At 43.5% G+C, this 23,374-nt stretch overlaps 4 protein-coding genes across 5 annotated transcripts; 3 read left to right on the top strand and 1 right to left on the bottom strand.

The window, feature by feature from the left end:
• The first annotated feature begins 645 nt into the window (after nucleotides 1-645).
• Nucleotides 646-2,813, top strand: LOC115550703 (DNA polymerase III PolC-type). Its single transcript, XM_030365972.1, has 3 exons — nucleotides 646-1,267; nucleotides 1,532-1,583; nucleotides 1,975-2,813. Exons 1-3 carry the CDS (start codon nucleotides 1,154-1,156, stop codon nucleotides 2,493-2,495), a joined length of 687 nt encoding a protein of 228 aa, XP_030221832.1. The 5' UTR covers nucleotides 646-1,153; the 3' UTR covers nucleotides 2,496-2,813.
• LOC115550709 (cGMP-inhibited 3',5'-cyclic phosphodiesterase A-like) lies at nucleotides 2,696-4,837 on the bottom strand. The gene is made up of 3 exons (XM_030365980.1): nucleotides 4,756-4,837; nucleotides 3,409-3,522; nucleotides 2,696-3,087 (listed from the first exon to the last, which is right to left on the bottom strand). The coding sequence occupies exons 1-3, from the start codon at nucleotides 4,772-4,774 to the stop codon at nucleotides 2,975-2,977; spliced, it is 246 nt and encodes an 81-aa protein (XP_030221840.1). The 5' UTR covers nucleotides 4,775-4,837; the 3' UTR covers nucleotides 2,696-2,974.
• Nucleotides 4,231-6,733, top strand: LOC115550708 (DNA polymerase III PolC-type-like). Its single transcript, XM_030365979.1, has 3 exons — nucleotides 4,231-4,956; nucleotides 5,199-5,250; nucleotides 5,915-6,733. The coding sequence occupies exons 1-3, from the start codon at nucleotides 4,942-4,944 to the stop codon at nucleotides 6,433-6,435; spliced, it is 588 nt and encodes a 195-aa protein (XP_030221839.1). The 5' UTR covers nucleotides 4,231-4,941; the 3' UTR covers nucleotides 6,436-6,733.
• Nucleotides 6,734-13,202: 6,469 nt separating this feature from the next.
• LOC115550704 (uncharacterized) lies at nucleotides 13,203-15,043 on the top strand. 2 transcript variants are annotated; one of them, XM_030365974.1, is made up of 3 exons: nucleotides 13,203-13,722; nucleotides 13,995-14,055; nucleotides 14,358-15,043. In XM_030365974.1, the coding sequence occupies exons 1-3, from the start codon at nucleotides 13,669-13,671 to the stop codon at nucleotides 14,873-14,875; spliced, it is 633 nt and encodes a 210-aa protein (XP_030221834.1). In that variant the 5' UTR covers nucleotides 13,203-13,668; the 3' UTR covers nucleotides 14,876-15,043. The 2 variants fall into 2 exon arrangements, with proteins under 2 accessions (XP_030221834.1, XP_030221835.1); XM_030365975.1 differs by having other exon boundaries at nucleotides 13,205-13,613.
• Nucleotides 15,044-23,374: the final 8,331 nt, after the last annotated feature.

Genomic DNA, 23,374 nt, shown 5'->3' with positions numbered 1-23,374 from the left:
TTGACCCACGGTCTCCAGTAGGTTAGGCAGAGTGCACTCCACTGCAAAACTGAGGCGATGCCAATACACAATAATCAATCATCAATAAAGAGGATATACATGACATTAAAAATGTATGTGTAATTCTATTATTTCCCTTATGTTTTTTTTCATGACGACCAATAAAAAACGACAGTGTTACCCCTTATATTTTATTTGACAAAGACAACAGTGTTACCCCTAATGTTTTTTTTCATGACGACCAATGAAAAACAACAGTGTTACCCCTTATGTTTTTTTTCATGACGACCAATAAAAAACAACAGTGTTTGAGTCCTTGAGTTTATTGTGTACATGTGAGGGACTGTTTTTCTGTTTGGTTGATAATGACTCAATGGGTTCACTTAATGTTCTCTGTGTTCAGCATAGGATCAATTTACACTTTAAGTTCGGGGGTTCACTGAATAAAAAGCACAATAGAGGCTTCGTCTACATCTCATCTTCTTTTTTTTTTCACCCTGAGCAAGTTTGAATTCTGATCATAGAAAATTGAGAGAAAGGACTAGTGTTTGAAACACAAACCAGGAAACAAGGAGATTCCTTGAGAAAGAAACCGAGTCCTGAAACACCAAAATGTGGCCAGTCTCTTATTTATTTGTTCACAATTTAGCAAACTTTGTACGAAAATAAAGTGTTCATTTCTCCAACACACATATATAAGCTACATATAGTGTTTGTTAGACAAACGCGTTCGATTAATTTCATGATTTCACTTTATTCAGTGTACAATGATTTCAACAACACTTTTTTTTCCTAACTTTTCTGTATTCTTATTAAAAATAAATCCTGTTTCCTTGAATCGAAGACCGTTAGAGGAACTGGGAGCTGAGTCCCATCGAACAGCCGAAGATGAATCGCAAACTGGTAAAGACAAATCTGATTGGCCAATACACATTGAAGATAAATTAATAAAAAATAAAATTAATCAAATTATCCATCTCTTCATCCCACACTGCAAACACGACATTAAAAAATGTCGTGGAACAAAAAAAACTACCAGAGATATTTATAAGCTATCATTTTATTGTCGTCGCAGTTTTAAAGCTTTGGCACCAGGCGGTGCTGCAGCACATGCCGCACCCCTACTTGCTGCGATGAGATTTTTTTGTTTTCTATGTTACGGCTGCCGTCTAATGTGCGACTGTTTAACAAAGACGAAAGTCAACTCATTTACGGAGTTTTCTATCTCATCAGGAAGTTCCTGCCCATTTCCGATATGCAGTCCATGGTAGGCTAATGTAGGCTATAAACCTATATTTTACACACGAACATAGTTAATCGTATTTATATTGTAACAGTTTAAGTGTAATTTTATATCAGTTTTTTACCGATTTTTTTTAACGTTGAATTAATTGCTGATTATTTTCCTATATAATTTAGATTACACTGTCTAATTGTTATTAGGTACAATGTAATAACGTCTATCGGTTACGTTCACACACTACCCAGAAGTCATAACGACCTACGATGGCCTCTTTCTCGCCCTTTGCAGGCGTCTCTTGGTAGAACTTTGGTCTTCCTTGACCTGGAGACCACGGGATTAGGTGGGCCAATTGCACACGGACACCTCTACAGCTTCATCCCTTATCTTTCAATAGTTTAATCAGGCCATGGCCCGCTCAGATCGATTTGTTAATTGCATAGTATATCAACAACTTGGCTGTAGGCCTCCATGTCAATACGTCTCCTATTGTGATATCACATGTCCTGGCATGCCCCTCTCACATGCCCCTCTGAATGCATTAGAGGTTATCACTGCATACTTTTCAATATGCATACGAGAGCTCCACATTTCACAGCCAACTGCCATTGATAAAATTCTAAACCGCTTTCTTTTTCATTTTAGAGCATTTTTATGTGTTTCAACTTATTTAATGCACACTCGCTTGCTCACTCTCTCGCTCACTCACTCACACCCCTCTCCTCCCCTTTCAGACACCTGGCAGTGTGATATCATCCAGCTGGCGGCCATCAGCGGAGTTCACTCCTTCAACATTTACATGATGCCCCAAGTCGCCATCGACAGAGGGGCCACGGCGGTCAATGGCTTCAGCGTCAGCGATGGCGCCCTCCTGCTGCGCGGTACAGCCATGCCCACCGCCACCTTGACTGAGGCACTGACCTCCTTCCTTGACTTCCTGCGGTCCTTAGAGCAGCCCGTGCTGCTGGCCGCACACAACGCCAGACGCTTTGACAAACCTGTACTGGACAGAGCGCTACTCGGTTGTTCCCTCGCCAGGCAGTTCCAGCAGCTGGGCTCCAGATTCTTGGACACCTTACCGCTCAGTAGGGCGCTACATCCAGGGTTAGACAGCCATTCACTAGTGAATCTGTCGGGCTACTTCCTACCTAGACACTACAATGCCCATGATGCATTGGAGGATGTTAGGGCTCTGCAGGAGCTGTACAATTGTTGGAATCCCCGTCAAGGGACTTTGGATCAGTTTGTGTTCTAGCAGCCAAGACATGCAATCGAGCGCTTGTTGTATTACATTTACATTAGGTAATTTAGCAGACGCTTTTTTCCAAAGCGTCTTACAATAAGTACATTTTTTCATAAGAAAGTGAAATAATGTATCGCTGTCGGTAGCCTACAATAAGGAGATACCGAAGGAGGAGTTACGACTTAGTGAAAACTGCAATGTTAATGTTCAAATCATGGATCATCTCATTTTATTTGATTACAGTTTGAATTCTTTCTGCTTTGATTGCTTTTTTTGTTTCAAAATATTTTCCCAATGGTGTTTTTGTCTATTAAACCATCTCATAACCAACTAATCTTTGTTTATTCTATCATTCTATAATCCTAAAAAATGCTACCTGTTCACTATTTTTGTTTCTTGCAAAAAAAACAAGAAAGGGTTAGAAAAAAACAATTTCCAAACACACGGAATGTATTAAAAAGTCACGCTTAGTGACTTCTTTTCCCAAATATTCATTGGGTAGCAGCACGGAAGCCCGACAGACAGCCGTAGCCGTCCTCCGACACCGTGTACGTCTTGGACACCAGGAAGCCAATGTGGCTGTGAGTTATCCCGCTGTCAGAGTCTGGGGGAGGGGGGGAGACAATGGGAGAGCGAGAGGGAGGAGTGAGGAGGATGCGGTGACGAACACTAAACACTTGTGCAACTCTATGGCTGTGCTCTGTGGCAGGCCCTTATGCAAATGCATTCACACACACACAAAGAAAACCTGTGCTGGCCATCATTATTAATTTCTTATTTGCATTTATCTATTCAAATAGCCTCCTTCAGCCCTGCCTTCCAAAGGCAAATTGTTGATGCTGTGAATGCTGCTTGGTGCAAACAAATAGACACACCGAGAGTCACACCCAGAATCTCTCTCACACCCACACCCACACCCACACACCTGAGTCACTGGTGGAGCCGTGGTCGTGGTTGATGACGCTGGGCAGCCCGGGTACTGCTTGCGTGGTGAGGTACCAGACTGCATGCACGTCTGTTGCATGTATTCTGTTATGATCTATTCATTCATAGGGAGAAAACAGAAAACCCAGTCGGTTATAAAGTCTTGTGTTGTCCACTAGGGGGCACTGATACACATCTTGTGGTTGTTCTTTGTTTCTATGTTAATTTACATCAACGTGTGACACGGGAGTGTTTCATTCGCTTGTGCGAATTAAATAATAGATGAAAGCCTTGTAGTAGCCTACCACTATAATTATGGCCAGCACAGGTTTTGTTTGTGTGTGTGTGAATGCATTTGCGTATGGGCCTGCCACGGAGCACAGCCAAAGTGTTTAGTTTTCGTCACCGTATCCTCCTCTCTTCCCCCTGAAATGATTGATACAATGAGAGTGCTACCTGTTCCTTGAAGCCGTTTTCAAGGGCATGGAAGTAGTTCATGAATTATTGCACCGGAATCTTAAAAGTTGAGAATAAGCCGGAGTCTTTGAAAAGCCGATAAAAAATCACAGTGTTTGAATTCCGTTTAAAACCATTGGTTCACTGGCTCATTCAATTTTGTTTTATTTTCACTGACACACACACACACACACTGCTTATCTATTAGCTATACAAACTTCCAGTCACTCTTGAGCCAACGGCCGCCACATATTGTCACATTACTAGTGTAACACTGTCTCTACCGCATCCTCCTGTTTACAATACACCTCACCTCACTAGCTACCTCCCCCTAATCTCTCCCTCCCCTTCTAACTCCTTTAGTGTGCAGTTTCATTTTCAATACATGTTGGCTGAGGCCAACAATATTTGCTTTGACTAGGACTCTCTGACTTTAAGGATTGGGTCAAACCGGCACTATAACTTGTTCATGGAAATAAATATTGCTTCTTCGGTCTAATCTAAATTCGTAATGTCCCTTACAAACAGGAAACATTAATTTATTTTATTATATCGTTATGGTTAAACAAAAAGGAACTCCTGAGAGAACAGATTCTGCGAGCAGCTGAAAGGCAGCTGAATGGAGATCGACATCGGTGGTTTTGGGTGATTTCGGTCCAACATGTCACCAGGGTCCCCAGCCTCTTGTGCCGCGTCATGACGCAGCACAATCGGTTTACAAATACTTTCAATTATACGTCGAAGATTAGCATTTTTTTATTCTGTTTTCGTTGAATTTAGATGCTAAATTCCAAAGGCTATCTGATTAGGCCTACTTGTATTCTCTTACGTCATGCTCATGAATACAATGACCCTGACGGCCTATGCAAACGAACAGTTGAGAAACGTCTACCTGCTCCGACCAGAGTCATGTGTGCGCGCAAACGCAGGAACGCATCCGCTACACTGCGAGAAATCCACGTTTGGTTTCTGTTGAACAAAAATGAAAGTCTAGCTATCCCTTCATTAGAAAAGGATCGGCCCTCCGTTCAGAGTTTTATTCCGAAACAGCTTCACGGGATCACTGCCTATTTTCGATATGCAGTCCATCAAGGTAATGTAGACCTATCCACCTATCCTATCCAAGTGTTGTTTATGTTAGATATAATACAAAAGCTAAGTTTTCATGCTCCAAATAATATGTAGGGCCTATTGAGTTTAGAACTTAAATCGTTTACAGACTTTTTAAGATTTCCTAACTTTGCTAAATAATTTCCATCCATGATTTAGAATAAGTTCCTACTCCACCCGGCTGTAATAACCTGCGACCAATGCCCTCTTTCTCGCCCCCTGCAGACGTCTGGGGGTAAAACAGTGGTCTTCTTTGACCTGGAGACCACGGGATTAGGTAGAGGCTACCACACGAGCACCTTTTCATAACATGTTTATCCATGATCCTATGAGGCCGTGGCCCACTTAGGTCGATTAGTATATGCAACTACTTGTCGATGCATAGGCATGTGTACATCTGTCCAATCGCCACTTCTAAATAATGGTAAAACCATCCAAATACATTTACTGGGTTAGGCCTACGCAGCGGCGGTGATAGCGGGGGCTTAAACTCCTCCGGAAAAGGCTGAGCCCCCCCTCCCATAAAACCCAGTCATTTTGTGATGTTTTTGTGTTGAGTCTGATTTACAAGACCCAGCAGGCGATAATTATCTTTGATTTTGTAGAAGAAATGAAAGGTCTGGTGTGTACAATTAAATGACATCTGTTGTATGAACTTGGCAGGAATGGAATATACTTTTTATCAGTATGCTATCAGCAATTAACATTTAATGTGCCGTTTATATCTACGTAGAGAGTGTGGTTCCTCTTCCACGGAGCCCGCCCTGTTGCACCACAATGTTTCTACAGTCGCCCAGAACGGACAAACTGCTAGAGAAGAGATCCCTAGAGCTATTACCTGTGTTCACACTCTTTCCATCCTTCTACCATTTAACGCACCAAGACCCAACACATTGTCTCTCTCACTCTCACTCTCGCTCTTACACACTCACACCCCTCAGAAACCTGGCGGTGTGAGATCATCCAGCTGGCAGCCATCAGCGGCGAGCGCACCTTCAACGTGTACACGATGCCCGAGATCGCCATCGACAGAGGGGCCGCGGAGGTCACGGGCTTCAGCGTCCGAGATGGCGCCCTCCTCCTGCAGGGTACAGCCGTGCCGACCGTCACGTTGACCGAGGTCCTGACCTCCTTCCTTGACTTCCTGCAGTCCTTAGAGCAGCCCGTGCTGCTGGCCGCACACGGCGCCAGATGCTTTGACAAACCTGTACTGGACAGAGCACTGCTCAGGTGTTCCCTCACCAGGCAGTTCCAGCAGCTGGGCTCCAGATACTTGGACACCTTCCTACTCAGTAAGGCGCTCTATCCAAGGATAGATAGCTATTCACAGGTGAACCTGGTGCGGCACTTCCTGGGGAAAATCTACAATGCCCATAATGCATTGGAGGATGTTAGGGCTCTGCAGGAGCTGTACAGTTGTTGGGATCCCAGTGAAGGGACTTTGAATCGGTGTATGTTATAGCAACCAAGAAATGCAAGCGACTTACATTTACATTTAGGGCATTTAGCAGACGCTTTTCTCCAAAAAGACTTACATTATGTACATTTTTCATAAGAAAATGAAGCAATATATCTCTGTCTGTACAATAAGGAGTTAACAAAGGAGTATTTAACGACTTACTGAAAACTGCAATGTTGCAACTCGGTTTATTTGATTACTATTCAATTTTCTTTCTGCTTTAATTGGTTTTGTGGTTTAAAATTATGTAACTGGTGTTCCCATTGGTATTTTGGTTTAATAAACTCAATCTCAAAACCAACTTATCTTTGTTTATTCCATCTTCTATCTTTTAAGGTCAATGGATTGACGCATGTCATTGTTAACATGGGATATTCTCTACCTGTAAATGCCACACTAGTAGTGGACGATACGGGAGAAGTCCTGCGGAACTTAAAAAATGCTGCCTGGTCACTTTGATGGTTTTGTGCAAAACCGAAAAGAAAATTAACAATTTCCGAACCTACGATATTGTATTAAAACTATGGTTACACATATTTTTATAATTAATGCAATTTTATAATTTATTATATCATTTATTTTCCCAAATATTTATTGGGTAGCAGCACTGAACACAATTTTATTAAGTGTGGACTCACAGTCTACAGTTTACCTCTGACAGTTTTGTCTGTTTTGTTCCATCATTAAAGGTTGGGTATGGAATTCTTTTTTTGGTCATTTTTGCAAAATTACTTGAAATCCTTATCATAAGCCACTTAAAGCCACTGAGTTAGAAGTACTGACATGAAAATGAAACAATTCAATCATCTGTGGAATGGGCAGGGCTTGAAAAACTCCAGCCAAGGATTTCCAGACCCACCGAGTGGCATTGGACAGTAAGTACGTCAATCAAACGGTCGTACTGCATTCCCCCTCCCCCCCCGCGCAACCCCTTCGTGCACGTACTCAAATCTCGTGACCCAGAGCAAGCTTCTGTTTGTTGTTATCCTGCGGTAGCTATTGGAGCTAGCTAACTAGCTAATGGCTCACGCATCTGTTCGCTCGTGCATGATTGCGCGTCCATGTACTTGGAATGGGTGGAGTCAGAGTCAGCGTTGAAGGAGAGGGGGTAGGACCATTTGAGTCGTGTGTTTTCAAAATCTGCTGCCGATTCGAAAATCCCATACCCAACCTTTACAGCCAGGTTGGGTATGGGATTTGGTGTGAGTTGCTATTTGAGTTTGTTAGAATTTTTTTAGAGAAATACCATCGCCACCCGTCATCTCTTCGTGAGTGACGTGCTGTTTGAGATTATCAGTTCTTGTTGACTGTGCCCCTGCCTCTGTATGAGAATCAGGGTGTCACTTCCCTGATTGGTCCAGGGGTGCGCTCATGCGACCCTTCTCAATGGCGGACAATATAAGGGCATTTAATAAGAATGTCTATTAGTGAAAAAATCTAAAAAGGAGTAAGGGGAGAGAAGGGATGGAGATTATGTGGTGAAAGTCTTCTTAAAATAGGTGGGTTTGGAGGGCCTGTTTAAATGAAGGGAGTGTGCTGCCCTGTCGGATCGGGTTGGGGAGGGAGTTCCAGAGGGAGGGAACTGCGGCAACAGAAAAGGCCATGTCACCCCAGGTCCGAAGCTTGGCCCTTGGGGTTCTGAGTGTGGTTGTGTCCGTAGTCCTGAGGCAACGGGTAGACGTGTACAGCTAATAACAACGATACCTTGGCATTGAACTCAGCCAGGAAGTCAAAGTGCTTCTTGAGGTTGGTGGCCAGGATGGCCTCGATGACCAGGAAGCGTAAGCGCTTGAACTCCACGTGGTTGAGGTTAGCCAGGAAGTTGTACTCGCTGCGGGACATGAAGAGGTTCCAGCCTCTTCATGGTGGTTCTCCAGCACCGAGCGTTCGTTGAAGAGCACCACCTGGAGACAAGGGCGCACGCACACACATGCACGCGCATACACTAACACACACACACACACACACACACACACACACAAAGGCGAGTCCAATCCATAAGATCATGAAGACCATTTCAAGCGTTTGCTCCGTGTTAGCAACAAGGCTCTGTGTTAACGACCCAGCCGTGTGTGTGTGTGTGTGTCTTTTAAACCGATAGCTCTGTGTTAGCGACCCGGCCCTGTGAGGATTGCCGCCCCTTAACAACACTTGGAGAGATGACATGTGAGGACCTTGCCAATATGTAACCTTTTTTAAGATTTGCAATAAGACATTCTATAACATCCTGTTTTTTCTTGTCAGTTATTATAATGCTCAGCGATTTGTAACAATTGATCCTTATTAAATCTTTCCAATAACTCCTCAGACGGATCTACAAAAAACACAGGAGCTCAGACCAAGTGACCCCTCCGCTGCACACCAGAGGCACTTAACAACCTGTCTACCTATACCGAAACCGATCTTAATAAGCTCAACCCTGGTCTTCATGTGGCTACTGGCAGCGGGTTTTTACGCACTGAAGGTCATGAGGCGGAAAAGAAGACAAGCACGCTGGCGCCTCCCCCTGAGTCAATGGATGTGCCCCCGAGACAACTGCTGCTAACCGCGGTCACCACAACACTACTGACAGTGCTCAGCAACACCCAATGGGATGAAGCCGTAAACCTACAGGGAAGCCCAGCAATGTTAGTGCATAACGGTGAGTCCAAGTGCTGCGTCTTCCCCAAAGCTGCAGAACAAGCACAAATGAACAGTATGTGAAAGCTTTACAAAACAAATACTCCCCCTCTCTCGTCAAGATAGACATGAAGAGAGCCAAATACACTTTTATCAATTATATTTAACTTATCACAAGTTAAATATGTTTTTTTTTTAGAGTGTCCTCCAAAAACGCTTAACCAACGCCAATCAAGGCTTTAACACCTAACACAGCGCTGCAATTTACTACTAGTCTGATGACGTAAGCCGGCAGAATTCGGTTCATTCACAAAAAGTGACACCGCCTTTCCTTCAACAAATGAACACCGGAGGTACACATCAAGCACAAGTCAGTGTGCCCCATACCAATCAAGGCAACGAGCTGGGAGCCACACAATTAAGAGCGAACCGAAATGTTGATTCGTTTGAATCAACAAAAGTTGATTCAAAAGGTATAGTCTAGTTCAAATGGACGAGTCCCCAATTTCTTATGGCCAGGCTCTTGGCCAAAACAAATTTGGAGACACACCAAGGTCTAACTGCAAAAGTAATCATAATTTATTGATGAACAGAAATTGACCAAAAGTAATTGTGTAACAAAAGTCAAATGGTGTCAGGAAAGGGAGAGAGCCATGGACAGACTGGGCAGCCTTATATCTGCAGCCATCTGATTGTGCAGTTCCACCCACCAGGAACCACCTGATAGGCAGACAACAGGCGGTGTGATACAATCCAGCTGGTGGCCATCAGCGGAGATCACACCTTCAACATGTACGTGATGCCTCAGGTCGCCATCGACAGAGGGGCCACGGCCGCCAATGGCTTCAGGGTCCATAATGGCAAACTCTTCCAGAACGGTAGAGCTATGAACGCCGCCATCTTGCACGAGGCCCTGGCCTCCTTCCTTGACTTCCTGCGGTCCTTAGAGCAGCCCGTGCTGCTGGCCGCGCACAATGCCAGACGCTTTGACATACCTGTACTGGACAGAGCGCTACTCTGGTGTTCCTTCACCAAGGAGTTCCAGGGGCTGGATTCTTGGACACCTTACAGCTCAGTAAGACACTCTACCCAAGGTTAGACAGCCATTCGTTTTTCTTTAAATCCCAGTGTTATATGGCTGCTGTGGTCAATTAAAAATAAATCAAAGACAAAAATTTACAGTTTTTAATACGGAAACCATATATGGTATCTTTGAATTCAAAAATAAATAGCCAGATTTTCATAAGAAAATTGAGAACCATGCAGTCAAACCAGTTTAACCATTTATTCCATAACACACATTAATGAGCATGGAACTGTGTAACTCATTATTTGTTATCCACAGTTTAGTAACCTCAATAGAGGGGACTCAGATCAGCATAGCTGACACTCTGTATTGATACAGAGCGTATCACAGGCCTTACCATTAGACGTGTAAATCTAAGACGCTCCTTTCCTTAACTCGTGCTAAAAAAAATCAGTCCAAAACGTTTTTCTTTAAATCCCAGTGTTAGAATTCAATCTAAATCAATTGGTTCACTGGCTCTTTCAATTTTGTTTTATTTTCCCGTGCATGTTGATATTTATTGTTGAAGCAAAAAATATTTGCTGTGAGAGAAGGGAATTGGGTCAAACATGCACTATACGTCACACTTAATGAAAAAAAAATTGCCTCTTCCGTCCAATCTAAAGCTATTATTTAAGAACACGTGGTTTTTGCTTGTCTACGCTGTTCATATGGCGTATTCTTTCTGCAACAAACAAAAATGAAAAAAATGAATGTACTGATTGCTGGAAGGGATGCTGTGCTTTCTTTTGGTTATTTGTTAGTCTTTTATATAACATACATACAGTACTATTGATCGGGGTGAACATTGGTAAAAAAAGAAAGCTTGTTATAAATGGAGACATTATCTGATGTACGATTCATTATCTACTATCAAGCATCGGCACGGTTTGGACAGGTCATTATCTTCTGTCGTATTTGTGCCGGAAGTTTCCGACCTAATGGTGTGATCCAGATGCCTCGGACACCAGGCTTCCGAGTTGCAAGAGGGGAAATCTCCCAGCTTTCTTGTGGCATTTCACGGAGGCACGCCCTCTTATGGTCAGGCATCCTCGGAATTCTGAGAGTATACCGACTCTCAAAAAAATGGCGGCTCCCGTAAATAGATTAATTTTCTTTGTATTTGTACCACGTTGGTCATTTTAATGTCGAATTGAAATGCTCTTACACACTTGATTACATTGCTCAACATTACATTCCTCTCAATTTTCATTTCACTTCATTACTAGGTCTGGGTCTGCTTCATATGCATGGCTTCCTTGGAAGCCAGATTTTTGGCGGTCCAATCAGCGAACAGAGGAAGTGGCTGAGAACGATGACGTCGAGGTCGCGCGCCAGTTTCAGTTGAAGTCAGAGGAAGACCAGGAAGACAATGGAGAAGGATATGAGAGAAGCTATTCGGTCTGTTGTGGGATCGCTGCCGAATATCAATAAATTAAAGCCGGAGCAAGAACAAGCTTTGCTGAGTTTTGTTGGTGGCCATGATGTTGTGGCAGTACTCCCCACCGGGTTCGGGAAAAGTTTGATTTTCCAGCTGGCTCCGTTAGTGGTGAAGGAGCCGGTCCCGTCGCATGACATACGTCACGACTAAACGCTATGCGATTGGTTATGGCAGATCCAGAGTGGCACTGGGCAGATCCAATCATTTTAAAACTTCAACAGACATCCGCCTTCAAGTGAGTGAACGTTTGTCAATTGGGCAGTTCCAGGCCTTCTGTATAAATGAAATGAAGTACGATGGTCTGGTAGGACCAGGCTACTGTGGCTGCCCTGTGCTGACCAAATAAAACAATTAGGATTTTACTGATTTTACGGAACTAATGCGATGCAACGTTATACACGGGTAGATTAGAGGGGCACACCCAAACACTGTGGTGCTGCTGCTCGTTTAATTAGAGCTCAGCAACTATTCTTGGAGAAAGGAGCCACGATTTTTCCTGTTTCAAGAGATGAAGGTAAGCCAAACGATTTATTTTAGAAAGTGACTTGTTGTTCTTGCACATAACCTTGTTACTGTAGTTCCTCAAACTGATGATGAAATTAAGTTTGTCTGGCCTCACAATGTTGTGATGTTATCCACGTGTTTTCATCCGTTTTGGCTGTTGCATTGGGATAACAAATACATTTGAGTAAAGAGTAGCAGGCTATCTGTCCGTGTTAAGTAGGGAGGGATGGTTATGCAACGAAATGTAATGCATGCCCCTACGTTTTTTTCTTCTAATAGCAGCTATCATGAAATGAGGAAAGAAAAGTAGAACAGGGAAGTCTTCAGAACACAGTTTCTCCACAATGAAACTGATCAAATAAATATGAAATGGCACATTGTTTTGCACTTCGTTGTACCCTGGAATTTTTTTTCAGATTGACACTGTATTTGTACCCTGTACTGTATTTTGTTTTTCATTTTTTATGGCCCTACCTCTCTTGCACGCTTGTACAAAACAAATATTTATATGATTTTGATGATTTAGGGCTAAGCTTCATCAATTTAAGATAGTTTGACAGAAAAATACAGACTGGTGAAGTTATAAAATCTTAACTATTATTAAATGTTTGATGATTTTAAAGTAAAATAAAGTTTATAATTATAATCTTTAAATATCATTTTTTGTGCCCCTCTGGTTTAACACTGGCCCATCCTTGGCCCCCCTATTACATTTGTCTAGAACCGCTACTGCTGCATACGGCAGACCACTCTAGAACTTGTTCGTCGTTGTTTCTGGCTCTGAGTGTGCGTGCATGCTATGCAGACGCGTCGTTAGACCTGGGCATATAGCCCCGGATCTTTTGGGAATAGACCCGGATCGCTGTGCTGTCAAACAAACTAAAACACAATAGCCCCGTAGAGTTTACTTCTTCGTGGTTGCATTACCAGCAGCCACAGATGCAACATTGTAGCGAGTGAAAACTGCATAATTCTGACGCGTCCATGTATGGGCAGATTTAGAATAATTTGTTGCAGAATGTTGCAAATTCAACTGCGGTATTCATTCTTCTCCATGCAAAGCGCATCTCGTCGATAATGCTGTTTCGGACAGTAATAAAATATCTCTGGTATGATGGATATAAGAAGAGACACGCAGTGAATTCAACCCGGTCCACTTAACATCGGGTAGGTTAACGTTTCGGGCGCCGGGTCAACGGCGCAACCAATTCGATGCCCCCTCCCGAAGTTGTACAGCCCAGGTGGACCTTGAACTGCGATTGGTCAGAAAGACGTAATAGCTAATGACAACATTGAACTCTCATGCAGGCGAGAACAGAGTGACACACTTTACGGTGTCCAACTAACATAAAATCAGCAGCCTGTGGACAACCCAACATTAAGACAGACGACAGGGTCTTTGTGGAAAACAAAGTTTTATGGTTGACATTGCTATAGGCTAAATCGCAATCGCGTCAAGACAAGACAGGACAATAGGGGTGCGGCACCTGCCACACCCCTACCTGGTTTGTTTCTGTTTAACAAAAACGAAAGTCAAGTCGTCCTTTAATGGTAAACCCAGTATTCTTTATCTCAAGTTAAAGTCGCTTTGCCTTCCGCTACACATATGCGGAGTTTTGTCATCATTGAATTCCTGTCCATTTCCGATATGCAGTCCACGGTAATGTATATAGGCCTACCTATGTTTTACACACGGAGATAGTTAATCAAATGCATATTGTAACAGTTTAAGTGTCATTTTATCTATAATATTTTTTACCGACTTTTTAACGGTGAACTAACATGGCTGAATAATTTCCCTATATGATTACACAGGTGAATTGTTATAAGGTACAATGTAATAACGTCTATCGGTTACGTTCATACTCTACCCGGATGACTCTACCCGGATGTTATGACGACCTGTGATGGCCTCTGTCTCGCCCTTTGCAGGCTTCTCTTGAGAGACCTTTAGTCTTCTTTGACCTGGAGACCAGCGACCAAAATCCATCAGGTAGGCCAACTGCACACGGACACATTTTCATCACTTTATCACTTGTGATATTACATGTCCTGCCCCTCTGAATGCATTAGAGGTCATCGCTGCATACTTTTCAATACGTCTCCCAGAACTCCACTTTTCACAGCCAACCCCCAGCTATTACATACTTATCCGCTTGCTGTTTCATTTTAGAGATATTCTATATGTTTCAACTATTCTTGTCTACTCTTTAATGCAGCCTTGCGCACTCATTAACGAACGCACGCACGTACGCTCGCTCGCTCACTCACTCACTCACACCCCTCCCCTCTCAGAAACAAGAGGGGGTGATATCATCCAGCTGGCGGCCATCAGCGGAGTTCACACCTTCAATGTGTATATTATGCCTCAGCGCGACATCCACACATTCACCACTGCGAGGACAGGCTTCATGGTCATAGGTGGCAAACTTAACAAGGACTATAAAGACGTTTCCACCATCCCCTTGCACGAGGCCCTGACCTCTTTCTACGCCTTCCTGCGGTCCTTTAACAGACCCATACTGCTGGCTGCGCACAAGGCCCAAGACTTTGCCCTACCTATACTGAAGAACGCGCTGATCAGGTGTTACCTCGCCCAGCAGTTCCACGAGCTGGGCCCCAGTTTTTTGGACATCTACCTACTCAGTAAGGCGCTCTATCCAGGGTTAGTCAGCCATGAACAAGAGGATCTGTTGTACCCCTTCCTGGGAAAACCCAACAACCACAATGCATTGGAGAATGTTACGGCTCTGCAGTCGCTGTACGGGGTTTGGAATCCCAACCAAGAGTCTGTGACTCAGTGTTTAATCTAGCAGTGCTTGTTGATTTATTGACAACAGGTAGTTGTCTGTCTGAGAGTCTCTCCAAAGATTTGTAGTTAATTTCAGAAATTCAAGTAAATAATTGCAATGTTCTTTGCTTAAGGGTATACTATATGGCTTCAGTGGTCAATTCAAAAAAATAAAAGAGAAAAATTGACAGATCAGACTTTTTTTTTACTACATAAATGGTATCTTTGAATTCTATAAACAATCACCAGTTTAATCTCTCTCTCTTTTAAGATTTCCTAACTTTTCTAAATCATTTCATGATTTCGAAACACGAATTTATATTGTATTGTTATTAGACAGTGTAATTAATTTAATAAAATATGCTCCTACTCCACCAGGCTGTAATCACCTGCGACCAATGCCCTCCCTCTCTCTCACCCCCTGCAGACGTCTGGGGGTAAAACTGTGGTCTTCTTTGAACTGGAGGCCACGGGATTAGATTAGTTTACCGCACAAGCACCATTTCATAAAATGTTTAACCATGATCCTAGGAGGCAGTGGCATACTCAGGTCGATTAGTATATGCCAACTACTTGTCGTTAGATGGGAGTGTAATAGCATATGCGTACCAATCTGTCCAATCATCAGCCACACCTAATTAATGTCAAAACGATCTAATTACTGGATTAGGCCTATGTCATTATTACTATATGTGCCACCAGTAATTAAGCTTTTGTGTTGAGTAATTTACAAAACCCAGCAGGCAACAAATATCTTTGATTTTGTAGAAAAACGAAAGGTTTGGTTTGTATAATTATGTGACATCTAGTTGTATGGTCCGGCAGAGATGGAATATACTTGTATGTTTTATTTAGCGTATAATCCCAGGAAAGTAAGAATTGTTGTATTTAACATTTAATGAGCCGTTTATGTCTACGTAGTGAGTGTGGTTCCTCTTCCACGGAGCACCCATGTCGTACCATAATTGTTCTACACTCACCCAGAACGGACATACCTTATTTCATGTTTTTCTATGTTTTGTGTCACAGTCAAGTGATCTACTTTTTTCAACGTTTTCTCTCTCCAAGTCTCTCACTCTCTCTTGCAGGGAAAGTAAGATCCATTGAAGGATGGGATTCAGGTGTTCACCAAAACACAAAGTAAGTGTTTAGAACCGAGACAGAACATTAACACAGTTCTACAGGTTCTGAGTGTAAAGATTAAGCTGGTTCCTCAGTGAAGACAAAAGAGGAAGGAGGCTTTGAACAACAGCTAACTACACCGAAAACCTTTATGATGGTCAGGGCTGGGCTTCATCAGAACACGCACCCATAACAGTATCAAGTGATACGATGAGACAGAGCAAAGGTTTGAGGAGGTCCATATAAAGCTATAAAACCACCAGGTCCAAGTCATGATGTCCGAGGTTAAAACGGCGGAACTATAGTTATGTAAAGGGTATTAAGTTCTGTTTTACTTTGTATGTCTGCTGGGAAATCACGTGACTCCCGATGTATCAAAATACAATCGGATGAAACGTTAAGGAAACACTTTTAATTACTTTGAAGGAGACGAAAATGACTAAAAACTTTTCAGAGTAAGGAAACAGACAAGACAACAAACCAAACAAAGATAGTAAAGATCTTATCCACGGTGTCAGAAACACGTCAGATCATATCAGACCTGGACCTGACTAAGAGCTGTCATTAACTTACTAAATAGGATTACTGGTTTAACTGTACCACACACACACACACACACACACACACACACACACACACACACACACACACACACACACACACACACACACACACACACACACACACACACACACACACACACACACGCACACACGCACACACACACACACACACGTTGTTATTGCAGCTCAAGAGTCAAAAGTACAGCAAAGGAGAGATTAAGTGATAAATACAAATTCATATACATTAAAAAAAAGAAATTAATAATAACTGAATAAATATAATTACACAGGATAATTATTCAATATATATTCAATTGGACAGGATCTTTGGGCAGTATAAATATAAACTGCAGAAAAGAATACTCTTTCTCTGGTCCCTCTCTATGTCTCTTTCTCTCTCTTTTTATATGTCTATGTCTCTCTCTCTGTCCCTCTCTATCCCTCTCTCTCTATGCCACCATCTCTCTCTCTATGTCTCTCTCTGTCTGTCTCTCTCTATGTCTCTCTCTCGGTCTCTCTCTCGGTCTCTCTCTCGGTCTCTCTCTTCCTATCCCTCTTTCCATCCCTCTCCCTGGTCCTCTCTATGTCTCTCTATAGCAGTTTTCACACATGTCCTCTGTCTTTTCTCTGCATCTATACATCACAAGGTTTGATTTAAGGGTCATTCACACTCATTCGCACATTATGCCCGATATGCGGACATCAGTGTCGCTCAGACATCAGCAGAATCAACAGGGGAGGGGGGTGGGCGTGGGAGGGGCGGAGAGATCCCTAGAGCTATTACCTGTGTTCACACTCTTTTCATCCTTCTACCATTTAACGCACCAACTCCCAAAACATGTGTACACGATGCCCGAGACCGCCATCGACAGAGGGGCCGCGGAGGTCACGGGCTTCAGCGTCCGAGATGGCGCCCTCCTCCTGCAGGGTACAGCCGTGCCGACCGTCACCTTGACCGAGGCCCTGACCTCCTTCCTTGACTTCCTGCAGTCCTTAGAGCAGCCCGTGCTGCTGGCTGCACACGGCGCCAGATGCTTTGACAAACCTGTACTGGACAGAGCGCTGCTCAGGTGTTCCCTCACCAGGCAGTTCCAGCAGCTGGGCTCCAGATACTTGGACACCTTCCTACTCAGTAAGGCGCTCTATCCAAGGATACGTAGCTATTCACAGGTGAACCTGGTGCGGCACTTCCTGGGGAAAATCTACAATGCCCATAATGCATTGGAGGATGTTAGGGCTCTGCAGGAGCTGTACAGTTGTTGGGATCCCAGTCAAGGGACTTTGAATCGGTGTGTGTTATAGCAGCCAAGACATGCAATTGAGCGCTTGTTGACTTATATTTACCTTTCGGGCATTTAGCTTTTATCCAAAGCGACTTACAATAAGTACATTTGTCATTAGAAAGCCAAACAATATATCACTATCGGTACAATAAGGAGTTAGCGAAGGAGGGGTTACCGACTTACAACTGCAATGTTAATGCGCCGATAATGGATCAACTCGTTTTATTTGATTACAGTTTGATTGTATAATGATATAACTGGTGTTCTTATTGGTATTTTGGTTTAATAAACCAATCTCAAAACCAACTCATCGTTGTTTATTCTATCATTCAAGGTCAATGGATTGACGTATGTCATTGTTTTTGTGGGATAATCTTTACCTGTAAATGCCATACCTGTAGTGGACAATTCAGGGGAGGTCGTGAGGAACTTAAAAAATGCTGCCTGGTCACTATGATTTTGTTTCGTGCAAAACCAACAAGAAGTTATAATATAATGTATTTTCCCAAACATTAATTGGGTAGCAGCACTGAACACTTCATAAACATATGCATGGTCAATAATGTTTACATGTCTCATATTACATCAAGTGTGGACTCAGTCTACAGTTTATCTCTGATGGTTTGTCTTTAGTGTTATTAAAGGGGACCTATTATGCTTTTTCGACTTTTATGACCTATAAACGTTGTTATAATGATTGATAGTCATGTTTAACCTTACTAAAGTGTCAAATAATGACGTACATGCATTTCGACTATTCCCTGCTGACAGTCTGGGGTGGCTGTGCAGAGCGCTAAACACTCGGGACAATGTTTGCGATTCACTTGTTCACATTTCCGGGAAATCATCTACGTAGAGGCACTCCAGCCGCGCCCCCATATGCCTGGTCAAATCTGCCCGCGCGCACGCTTCAAGGAAGGTAACCAATCACAACGGAGTTGGGTTGGCAGGAGGGGGGCAAGGGGGCGGAGAAGGACGAAACCGAGCGTTGACAGAGAATGCTGAAAGCACCCAGATGAGAGGAAGAGTTTCCCGAAAACCTACATCGTTTTTTGTGTATGGTTAAACATGACTATCAATCATTATAACAACGTTTATAGGTCATAAAAGTCGAAAAGCATAATAGGTCCCCTTTAATGTTTGGTTTATCATTGGGACTACGGTCCCCCTGGTACAGAAAATACTTTCTACACTTTCTACACAGATCGAGATGGTTTCACAAGGCTAAAGAAAACCAAATCAGGTTTCTTCTCACAACAATTATTATTATTATTATTATTATTATTGTGTTGTTGTGAGAATCATAAGGCTATAGTCTCTTTATTACCTGCTTCACACAGAGCAGAATCTTTTCACATTAAATCGCATCTACCTACGTCTTGCAATATGAACCTCCTGAGTGAAGATGGGCTGTGGTTTGATCCCAAGGTAAACAGGCCCAAGTCCAGCTGCAGTTGCAAAATGAATAAAAAACGTATTATCTCCCGGTTTATTTGATCATTTCCAAACTTACAGCCCATCTTAGGCACACTTTAGGGAAGATGTGGTCCCATTTGGGAGTTTTGAGGCAACATGCTTTTCGGCCAAAATAAAAGAAAACGCAAAGTTGGCAGTGTGGGAGCAAAAGTGAAAGTCTAGCTATCCCATCATTACCAAAGGATCGGCCCTCCGTTCAGAGTTTTATGGCAGTGTGATATCATCCAGCTGCGGACCCTCAGTGGAAACCGCACATTCAACGTGTACACGATGCCTGAGGTCCCCATCGAAAGTCGGACCGCAGAGGTCACGGGCTTCAGCGTCCAAGATGGCGCCCTCTTCCTGAACGATAGAGCCGTGCCCACCATGACCTTGCTCAAGGCCCTGACCTCCTTCCTTGACTTCCTGCGGTCCTTAGAGCAGCCCGTGCTGCTGGCCGCACAGGCGCACACAACGGCAAATACTTTGACACACCTATACTCACCAGGGGCCTCATGTACTAAGGTTGCGTACGCACAAAAACGTGGCGTACGTCCTTTTCCACGCTCACGTTCAGATGTACAAAACGTGAAATGACCGTAAAAATGTGCGGTCCCCACGCCAGCTCCAGAGCTGTCGTACGCACGTTTCTACAGCTATTGTTCCTTTGGCGACACTTAGAGGTGACGCTGGGAAACTGGGAAAAAAGGTGAAAACCATGACTCATCAGAGTGATTTGCACATCACAGACACACGAATGAACGATTAACACACCTTGCAATTATATGGGTGGCTATAAAAGCATGCGCAATGGATGAAGAAAATTGTTTTAAAAATGGCTGCGTTAGCGTTGTTAGAGGACATCGCAAATGGTCAAATCCGAAGGGAACGTATATTTAGGGAACGCGAGGATTTACTCGCAAATGATGATGATTGGCTCATGAGCCGATTTCGTTTCCCCAGGCCAGTATTACTGGAGCTGTGCGCAGAGCTGCGGCCGGCCCTAGAGCGCCACACAGCCAGGAGCCAGGGGTTGTCCGTGCCCACACAGGTGCTGACCACGCTGGGGTTCCTGGCAACAGGGGCCTTCCAGCGGGAGCTGGCCGATCGGTCAGGAGTGTGCCAGTCCACCCTGAGCCGAGCCATGCCAGCTGTGTGGGACGGAATCATCATATGAGATTAATATGAGTCCAGACAGACCGGCCTCATATGCATTAATGCATTAATATGAGATAATTAATGCATTCAAAGCCGAGCCACGCCGCCTCGCCCTGTGAATTCAGTTGCAGCGCAAATATAGCAGCAAATACGTTACATTCTTAACCCAGCAGCGGTGTTGTTCAGATACTGATTAAATGGGTTTGTTAACCATGCGTAATAGTATGGCTCCATGAGTATGCGCACACGTTCTATGTGTTCTTCATCTCTGGGCACTGCGTCCATTTATGTTTTGCAGCGGTTGCATTTGTTCTCTGTTAAAATACATGGTTAATGTATTATTTTGGAGTTAATAAATTTGAAAAAAAAAAACAGGAACACCACTAGTTTCTGGCTACGCCACTGGTGTCACCGATCAAAGCGGCCACTCTCAAATCGAAGGGGGAGAGTTCCCCCACTCCCGTCCCCCCTCCTGTTGCGGTCACGCTTCGGCGGTGGGCAGAAACCCTCCGCTTCGCCTCCACCTTGAGGTCTGACCACTTTTTTTTAATTTCAGAGTGTGTGCGCTGCTGAGACCCCACTGCATTGACGGCCTCGCAAACACGCTCCCACTCACTTCTCTTTTGTTTTGCATTTATCCCTGTTGACAGGGTTCCAAATAGCATATGCTTGCGCATTTCTACCTCGTGGAGCAAAATCTCGAGCTCAGACTCCGTGAAGTTTCGTTTTTTGCCTCTGTTCATGGTGCCAGGTGATCGGATTAAGAGGTGAATCTCAGGTCCAGAGGCCTATTTAAATGAAATTGCATATTTAAATGAGGGCGTGGACAGGGAGGAGTTTGGCACCTCGGCATGTGCGCTCAATTCCACGTTGATCGAGATGTACGAAAGAAACGTGCTTGGATCCATGCGTTCGCACACTTTGATACATCTGAATTTATTTGTGCGTAAGACAGTTTCTGGGTTTTGGCGTACGCCAAGTTTCAGTATGAAATCCACGCAGGTCTTAGTACATGAGGCCCCAGGGCACTACTCCGGTGTTCCCTTCACGGCCACTTCCAGCAGCTGGGCTCCAGCTTCTTGGACACCTTACGACTCAGTAAGATGATCATCCAAGGGTTAGAAATCTATTCACTATTGAATGTGTCATGCCACTTCTAGAGAAAACGCTACAATATCAATAATGCATTGGATGATGTAATGACTTTGCAGGAGCTGTACAGTTGTTGGAATCCTGACCAATGGGATGTGGTTCAATGTTCGTTCGAGTGGCCGCTACAGCCGCTACACGCTACATGAGTGATTGTTGACTTATGACAACCTAGAGTTCAAAATGAGAATATTTTTTGCAAATGATGATAGACAGTCCTGCCCAATTCAGGGTTCCCCATCATGTTGTAGAAGCCCGTCTGAGAAACTAATTCAAGTCAATAATTGCACTGTTCTTTGCTTAAGGGTGTACTATATGGCTGCAGTGGTAAATTCAAAGAAGTCAAAGACAAACATTGACTATTTTTAACACGGGAACCATAAATGGTATCACCTTTTCAATACATGTTGATTGTTGAAGCAAAAAATATTGCTGTGACAAGGACTCTCTGACTTTGTTAGGAACTGGGTCAAACCGGCACTATAACTTCTTCATGGATATACATATTGCTTCTCCAAACTAATCTAAATTCTTAATGTTCCCTGCAAACAGGAAACATTATTTTATTTTATTTTCTGGTTAAAAGAAAAAAACTCCTGAGAGGAAAGCTTCTGCGAGCAGCTAAAAGGCAGACTGGAGATCGACCTCGGTGGTTTTGGATGATTTCGGTCCAACATGTCACCAGGGTCCCACTCCCCAGCCTCTTGTGTCGGGTCATCACGCAGCAAAATCGGTGACCACTATTACTTTCAATTATACGCAGAGTATTAATTTTTTTAATTCTGTTTTCGTTTAATTGAGATGCTAGATCCAAAAGCTAACTGTTTATTTGTATTGTCTTACGTCATTCTCATGATGACCAGGGTTCTCATTTATAACCGTTGCGTAGGCACAAAAAGGGTCTGAAAGTGGCGTAGGCCTACGTGACTTTCCACGCCAAGGTTGTGATCTATAAAAAAATAACTTGACGGGAGAATGTGCGCAGTCCTAGCAAACTCTGACCCATGAGTAAGCTTGGTTCAGAGGATAGGAAGAATTGGCGAAATTCTCTATATTTAATCACGTCACTCCATATATTGTCCACTGACGGCGCGACTGCATGGAATAAAACATCGGTCCAACATGTGTCAATAAGTATACGACACTGTCAACACATAATCAAATGTCAATTAAATCCCAATGGAAAACCAAGCCACATACTCATTACAATCGTTATATTATTGTCCGTTCCTCTTGATGCTTTTCATGACAAATCAGGCATTAAAAAGGGGTTATGTTCAAGGACATTTTACGTGGATGATTACAAACGGATTATCCAAGGTGTTCTCGGTCAGTCTTATTACCGTAACCCTATAAATACAGCGGTGAGCCCCGTGCGTAATGCTGCACCATGGCACTGCTGGAGGAACATGCAAATGGCAGGATTCGGAGGGAGAGGGTCTTCAGGGACCATAACGATTTATTGGTACATAAAAATATGTACCTTTATGTCTTTTTTAATTCTGGGACCGTGCGCTCCGTGCCACTGGGCTCCCTGCTGCAGCAACATGTTGCCACTCACTCTGCTTTTTGTTGTTAGTGATCCCAATCCCGTGACCGCCGAACAAAACTACTTTTCGGGCCTCCACCTCAAACCACAAGTGTCTCCACTTCAACCTCAATGAAATCAACCTCAAGCTTTTTTGCTTTTCTGCCATCGTTTCCGACAAGACATAATACTTGCATCCGAGTCTGTTTTATATGCAGATCGCATTCATGAGGTCGTTTACCTTGACCATTTATGGTTAAAAG

Source organism: Gadus morhua, chromosome 9, assembly GCF_902167405.1.
Source record: "Gadus morhua chromosome 9, gadMor3.0, whole genome shotgun sequence".
NCBI lineage: Eukaryota > Metazoa > Chordata > Actinopteri > Gadiformes > Gadidae > Gadus > Gadus morhua.
The sequence above is the reverse complement of the archived record's forward strand: the minus strand, read 5'-3'. Positions and strand labels throughout refer to the sequence as shown.